The following is an 8114-nucleotide window of genomic DNA, read 5'->3' as shown; positions in this document are numbered from 1 at the left end:
TAGTACGAGTAGTAAACCTTTTCTCTCATTAAATTGCCATACCTCCCAATACCCCGATCGGCATGGCTCCTAATAATTGACCAATTTATTGATAATTAAGCTTCGCATTTTCGAATCAAACTCGCTTTTCTCTCCACGAGCTCATAATTAGCATTTAGAGCAACCCACAAAAAAAGGGGTGAAATTAAATTTCGCCTCTCCCGCAGTTGCGCTCCCCTCGTAATCAACATTGAAGAAAGGATAAAAAGCGAAAGTAACTAACAAACAAAATAAATAAACAAAAGAAGAAGAAAAGTTTAGATACAATTGAAGCAAGATTCTGGTTCCATTCTCTGCATAAGCCATTACAAGTTTATCTTCTTCTTTTTTGTCTCTCTTTGGTCCTCATGAATGCCACAAAAATATATATAAGAATCTTACAGAAAATGTAAAGGACAAGGGAAAGGGAAGGGAATAGTAAATAGTAATAGTAATAGTACTAATAAATGATGATGAAAATTTAAGAGGAAGTAGAACCTGGGGAGGCGGTGGGGAAGAGAGGCAGAAGGCGAGGAGGGTCAGCGTCTCTAGGGGTGGAAGCAGGGGAGGGATGCAAGAAGAAGCCTTTCTCTTGGATGGCCTTGTCTTCGGCCTGGGTGTCGATGGAGCGGGATCGGTGAAATGGGTCGGGTATGAGAGGCGTGACGGGGCTGAGAACGAGTGCGGGGAAGTCGAGGATGCTGGGTGAGAGGACTTCGGTGTTGCGAGGAGAGAATCCTGAGACGGTGTTGGAGAAGACAGGTAGGAGAGGGTTGATGTTGAGGTTCTTCAGCGTGTTCCTGCGCTCGTACAGTTTGAACCCGGATTGCTTCTTCATTGGGGGGATGTGGGAGTGGGGCCTCGCTGCTTCGGAGTTTGCTTTGGTGGCGGAGGAGGAGGAGGCTTGTTTCGCGGTTTCCGAGGATCCTGTCAGCATTTGGACCACCTGCTTGAAGGAGGAGCTGTCGGCCTGGACGAACGTTGTCGGGTACGGATTGGCGGATTCGGATCTGGTGAGGGGCTTGGGCGGGTAGGAGGTGGGGGAGGGCGCGCTTGGCGTGAGAGGCGTGAATTGCGTGTGGTGGAGGCCATTGCTGCTGCTGCTGCTTGTGCTGCTGTTGGAGCTGTGGCTGTGTCGCGGCGAAGGGAGGAGGTTGACGCCGCCACGGTGCTCTTGGTACCTTCGAGGGGATTTGGACTCCATCGTTGACTGCTTCAAGCAACACACACACACACACACGAAAGAGAAAGGAAAGAGAGAGAAGTGTGGTGCGTAATGTAATGTAATGTAATGCAAGTTTTGTTTGGTTTGGTGAGAAATGTATTCGTAGGGCCCTTTTCCCTTCCCACGCGCTATTTAACCACTCTCTTCAACACCACTATGCACATTTCTTTCAAACATTCCTTATATATATTAATTCTTTTTTTCTTCTATTTAATTTTAATATTGACTGGTCAACTCCCCAATTAATTTTCCTGCAATATTATTTAATTAAGCATTTTTTTTACCACAATTCTAATTATACTTACCGTTTTTGCTTCTCTTCTTTATTAATTGCTTTAATGGAACACTTGGTCTACAAATATTTAATTTCTCTACATTTTTTAATTGCTAAAACAAATCAAAGTTCCTTCTTTTTAATTCATTCATGAATATGACTAATTTGTTAACTCTGGTCAAATGTGGCTTTCCTTTTATGAGGACTTTTTTTTTCATTGTTAAGTCAATTTAATTAAGGTAAAATATCTTTTTATATCTTGATTTTGGAGAATAAATAGAATTCGTTTTTTTTCAAAACTTTAATACATTTTTATCATTAAATTTAAAAATAAATAGATATAATTTTTTTAATACTTATGTTAAATTTTTTTAATATATTAATCTTTCATATTATATTTATATTTTTTTTAATATGTTCTCATTTCAATGTTAAATATATTTTACACGTTAAAAAAATTAAATTAAAAAATTATACTTATTTATTTTTAAATTTAAAAAATAAAAATATATAATTTTTTTTTTAAAATATATAAATTTTAATTTCACGTTAAAATTTAAAGACTAATGCGTATTTATCTCTTTTAAATGAAAATAACGTTAATGTATTTTTGGTACCCAACGTGCTTTTTTATTTTTGTTTTTCCTTCCAATAATTTTTTCTTTTATTTTCCGTATTTTAGAAAGAAAAAAAAAATCTGATGACTGGGCTTAGCACATTTTATTTGGTAACGATAACAATAATATTAGTTAAGAATTAGATTGTGTAATTATATTAAAAAAATGCAATTGATAGCAAAGCTATGTCTTTCTCATGTGTAAATTGATATACAAATCTTAATTTGCGTCCGTATATCAATTTAATAAAAAATTAATATTTTTAATTACAAATACAAACAAAATTAATTACTGATTGTTTCATTAATTAAATGCTTACTAATTATTTAATGATTACTAACTCAACTGATAAAGATATTGATTTTCCCTAAATAAAATATTTATTAGAATCATGTATATTAAAAAAATCTGAGTGCTTAAGATTTTTTACTCCATTAAATGAAATTAGTTACATATTGAGAATGTCAAAATATTCTACATTCTTGGATTAGTGTCCTGTTTAACTGTGAAATTATTAGAGACATGAAAATTCATGGCTTTGTTAAAACACTAATATTATAATTGTGTACTCAATAAATATACAATAATTTTTTTTCTCATAACAATCTAACCAATTAGAACTAAAATTTCACAATTAAAAAAATTACATAAATCTTTATTATTGTCAATTTAAACGATATTATGCATCAAATATTTTTTAGAAAAAGTAATTTAATATTAGTAAAAGAAAGTAACTATGATAAATTTTGGGTTAAACATGATTTTAAACAACCTATTAATATTTGAGTTAAAATGTCTAAAAAAAGAGTATAAATACTCATTTTGACATGTAAAAAATATTTAATATTATTAGATTAGAAAGATTATATCTATTCATTTTTAAAGTTGAGTATTAAATTGTATCAAAATTATAAATAAAAATAAATTCTAATTTTTTTATTAAAATTTAAAGACTAAAAACATAATTAATCTATATTTTTAGTTATAAAGTGATTGATAGTCTAATCTCGTTCGAACCAACAACATTGAAATTAAATTAATTTGATGATATCTTATCTTTAGTTAAACTAAAGAGAAAGTATTAACAAAAAATTTTATAAAGATGTGAATGAAAAAAAACTTTTTTTCTTGTGAAATTTGAAATTTTATTATTCAAATAATTAAATTATACTTACAAATTTTTAAAATTTTAACTATTTAAAAAATATTAAATAAAATATTTTATTATAAAAAAATTATTAAAATAACTATTTTCTACAAAATTTTCATTCAAACACAGTATAAGATTTTAAAATACATAAATATTTAAGTTTTCTTGAGGTGTGGTATATTATGCATTACATATATCTTAATTGTCATTCATGTATGTAAGCCAATATCTTGATTATTATTTATGTATATAAGCCAAGTCATTTATTCATCTTAACTTGAGTCATTTATTCATCTTAACTGAAATTATTGTATGATTATCTATTTGTTCTATAATTATAGCAATGACATATTATAATTATGATTGATTGGTCTATCATTGACCAGACGGTCAACGTTTTCAGAAGAACATTGGAAGATCGTTTCCAATCCCAAGTTACTGTAAATCGGACGGTTTCTCAGTAAGTCGATCGATCATGTCTCCATTAGGCACCAACATCGCAAATCGAACATATTTATAGCTAAAACACATTTATCGACTTTTTGGCCTTTTTGGGCCGTGAGTAGACCAGGCCAACTCTAATTACAAACTCATTTTGAAACCTATAAATATAGAGGTAAAGTAAGGAGGTAGATAATTGCATTTATTGTGAATTTAAGACTTTGTTATGATAACCGATTGGACACATATAACTAATTTGAGCATCAGAGTACCTTTGACAGGTACCCACCAGCTCAGCTTGGAAGTTTGGAGATGAAGAATTGAGGATAATTTTGTAACAGAGACCTTAGACGACGTTAGAAGATTGGAAGAAAAGTGTGAAAGAGTGTCTTGATTATGATTCTCGACCCCACACCCGAAACACTTTCATATATCTTCATTTTCATTCATGTATGTAAACCAAGTTATTTATTCATCTTACCAAAATTCATTTATTTATCTTAACTCAAGTCATTTATTCATCTTAGCAAAAGTTATTGTATGATTATGTGTTTGCCCTATCATTATAGCAACAATATATTATACTTTGTTGAAATGAATAAAACACTTTTATAATTTTGTTTTATGTTATTGCAAAGTATCACAGAGGTAGATTAAATTGTGATTTAAAAATACTCACTAGTAAAAAATGGGTTTTTAACTCGCACATTACGCTTCGGTTTCAAAAAAACTGAAGCGTATCAAATCGCAGTGACAATTTCGTAATTTTAACTATACTATATGTCTCGGTTCAACTGGAACTGATCCCTAAAGAGCATTCTGCCGCAGTTGGTAGGGTACACCGAGGCATATAACCTTGCAGATAATACCTAACTCAGACCTTTCACCTGACACCTTTTTGGTAACAGAGATACTGCCTCGGTTGGTAGGGTAAACTGACGCATATAACCTTACAAAAAGCAATTAAGTCAGTAACGTCTGACACCTTTTTGGTGAGGGAACTATTGACTCGATTGCTTGGGGAATCGAGGCATATATCTCTGCCATTCCTGCAAAATCCCTGCATCGCTGTGCTTGCCCCGCCTCCATGGTCGCGCTCGAACCGCCTCCTTCGCTCCTTCCTCGCGGTTATTCTCAGCTCGTACTTCCATCGCGTTGTCACCACGTGTTGTTGCCACCACCGTTCATTGTTGTCACCGTCATTCATTGCTGTCACCGCCCTTGCTATCGCGCCATTGGTGTCGCGCTGCTGCTGCCTCCGCTGCTTCCTCCAACGACTCCACGTTGCTGTCGCTGCCTGCATTTCGTTTTCTCGCGCATTCTTGTTCGTCACTTGCATGAATGAATGAACTACTCTCCACCTCCATTTATTTCATGTATTGCTCTCGAGGATGCCTCCATTTCTTTTGCGTGCCTCTGTCAAGGTTGGTTCATTGTTTTTTGCTGTGTTTGGTAATAATTGGTGGGAGATTGATATATTGGTCATAATACTAGCAATTTTATTTTTATTTAGTCATTAGATTGATATGTGTTTGATAATAATTGTTGTCAGATGATATATTGGTGATAAAGATTATAAATTTTATTATTCTTTGATGATTAAGATGGATATGTGTTTGATAATTGTTGTTGTGAGATTGATATATTGGTTATTGTTATTTGATTATTAGATTGATATAATGGTTATATAATGGTTATTGTATTAAATTGGTTTATTTGTTGATGAAATAAAGTTTGAGGTTAGGAATCATGAGACTAATTAATGTGTTGTTTGTTTTTGTGTAGATATTGTAGTTTTTGACCGGCTTTCACGCTCTCAAGTTTCTATTCTTAAAATTTTCCTTTTAATATGAACATATAATTATTTTTTTGCTTGAATATATTGTTTGCTTGTATATATTGTAGGTTGCATATGTAGTTATTTGTTTGCTTGAATATAATTGTTTTCTGAATTAGTCTTAGTTTCCCGTTTGAGATTCAATACAAAAATTATTTACTATCTCCAGATTTTTTTTTAACAAATGTACGTTAGAGGAGATGGTAATATTAATTTACAAGTATTGAATCTTGAATTGTCTGGTTGGACAGTTTAAGAAGAGTAATAACTTTTTCATATTTTATTAATATATATAAATTTTAATATACATGTCTTAAATTTCATAAAAATTTGCAATTGTGTTTTGTATTGATCTTCGGGTGCATATTTGGTTGTGATTTATAATCACTTTCATTGACAAATACTTGTGATCTTCATACCGGAGAACACTGTTGTATGGTTTTGTTCATTGCATAAGTCTCCTCCCAACCCTCTTAGACAAGTAGCAGATTGGTAAGAACTTCAATGTTTAAACTTTCTTTGTTATATAAATGTATGCTAAAACAATTTTTTTTAATAGTTCCCTTGCAACACATATGATGTTGTTTGGGAGATCAACAGCTAAAGCTAAAAAGCTTGCATGGTTGGCCCTTAAGGTTTGGTATTTTAGTCCATATTTTGTTACATTGTGTATCATTCCAATGACGTTACTTAACATTTTATAATTATGATGATATATTGTAGTGTAATAGACAAAGTGGGTCATATGAGTGTGGTTACTACATCGTGTATTGGATGATGATCACTATTTGTGCACATGTTACCAGTGGATGGGAAACAATAATATTTTGGTTTGAATTTTATTTTCTTTGTAGTTTAGAGTTCACATACACTAATTGAAATCATTGTGTTTTATGCAGAGATTCATTTTACTACTTCAATTCTAGAGAAGTCCCTTAGATACATAAGGAAAGCACTTGATAAATATGTAATTCAACTCTATAATAGTATGTAGATATTAGGATATAGTAAGTTCTACCTTAGCATATTTATGATTAGGTTAAGTTTGTACATTGGATTGATTTATGCTTCTAAGTTGATTTATGATTACATTGAATTGATTTATGCTCCAAAGAAGTTGTTTTATGATTACATTGAATTGATTTATGTTTTAGTATAATTTTTATTGCGAAGATATGTTTCTGGAATGTTTTGGATTGCGTTGTAAAGTTTAATATATGGAGGTATGTTCTACAGTTGGGAATGTTGTAGAAACATACATGTTCTTAAAAAAAACAGGGAATACGCCTCGATTGTGACCATAATTGAGGCAGAAAGTCCTTTATGGCATCGATTCAGGTCACAACCGAGGCTGAAAGGCTTGCGAAAAAATAAAAAACACTCTACTATCTCGGTTCAGGTCCCAACCGAGACAATAACATCTCACATAATACCTCGGTTTAGTAGGAACCGAGGCAAAAAGTCTGTTGAAAAAAAAAAGGAAAAAACTCTACTACTTCGGTTACCTATGATCCGAGGCGAAATCTTATCCCTTTTTTCCTTGGTTCACAACCGAGACAAAAAGTCTACCCCTTTTTGCCTCGCTTGTATATACCTCGGTTGCGGAACCGTTTCCTATAAGCGAAAAAAATTGTTGTCATTTCCCTTTACTGGTGACTTCTTTTAAAATTGTCTAATTATTGTTTAAAATGTTTATGTGAAGAGTTTGAGTACATAATTTTTATTGTTTTTTTTTCTCTTTTAAGCATTAACAATACACTAATGTTGGTATTTTAAAAATCTTTTTAATATATTTTAAAACATTAAAATTAGTGTTTATTAGTATATTTTAAAGATATAGAATAATTCAAATTCAAAAAATATTGGATCTAAAAAATAACGTAAAAGCAAAGTAGCACAAGACATTAGATACTTTTAGTTAGTTTTTTCTATTACTAGGACTACATCCTATTTTAACCATTAATGAATAATTAAGGAAGACAAGCTGAAAGAGAAACTGAAAGAGGTTATGGATTCAATTCTTTCCATCAATATAATACTATCAACTAACATTTGGATAAAAGAATGACATTTAGAATTAAAGAGTTTATTAAAAGTTGTGTAAACATTTTGCAATAAAAATGTTGTTTCTAGTACACCTCTTTTTCGTTCTGTTTGTAAATTGATTAAAAGTAAAATGCTTCCTTTTTCAACTAGTGTTCATCATACTTCGTCTTGCTTTGAAATAATTAATAGTGATATTTGGAATGTCTCTTATTATTTCTTATGCTCATTATAAATATTTTGTCACATTTATTGATGATTATACTCGTTTTACTTGGACATATTTTTCTTCGCTCTAAGTCTGAAATGTTTTCCTCATGACATATGTTGAGACTCAAATCTAATAAAAATTCAAACTTTTTGCCCTGATTCTAACCGTGAATACATGTTTCATGAGTTTTAGGAATACCTTCAACAAAACTGTATTGTATCTAATGTTCTTGTCCTAATACTCCTTAAAAAATTGGCATTACTAAACACAAAAATCGTCACTTGCTTGATGTAATCTG

General features: G+C 31.5%; 1 protein-coding gene across 1 annotated transcript; it reads right to left on the bottom strand.

Annotated features, from left to right (window-relative positions):
* Window positions 1-306: 306 nt before the first annotated feature.
* On the bottom strand, window positions 307-1396 carry LOC108319184 (VQ motif-containing protein 4). Its single transcript, XM_017550254.2, has one exon. It carries the CDS (start codon window positions 1220-1222, stop codon window positions 500-502), a length of 723 nt encoding a protein of 240 aa, XP_017405743.1. The 5' UTR covers window positions 1223-1396; the 3' UTR covers window positions 307-499.
* Between the last annotated feature and the right edge of the window lie 6718 nt (window positions 1397-8114).

This window comes from Vigna angularis, chromosome 1 (assembly GCF_016808095.1).
Source record: "Vigna angularis cultivar LongXiaoDou No.4 chromosome 1, ASM1680809v1, whole genome shotgun sequence".
In the NCBI taxonomy this organism is placed as follows: domain Eukaryota; kingdom Viridiplantae; phylum Streptophyta; class Magnoliopsida; order Fabales; family Fabaceae; genus Vigna; species Vigna angularis.
The sequence above is the reverse complement of the archived record's forward strand: the minus strand, read 5'-3'. Positions and strand labels throughout refer to the sequence as shown.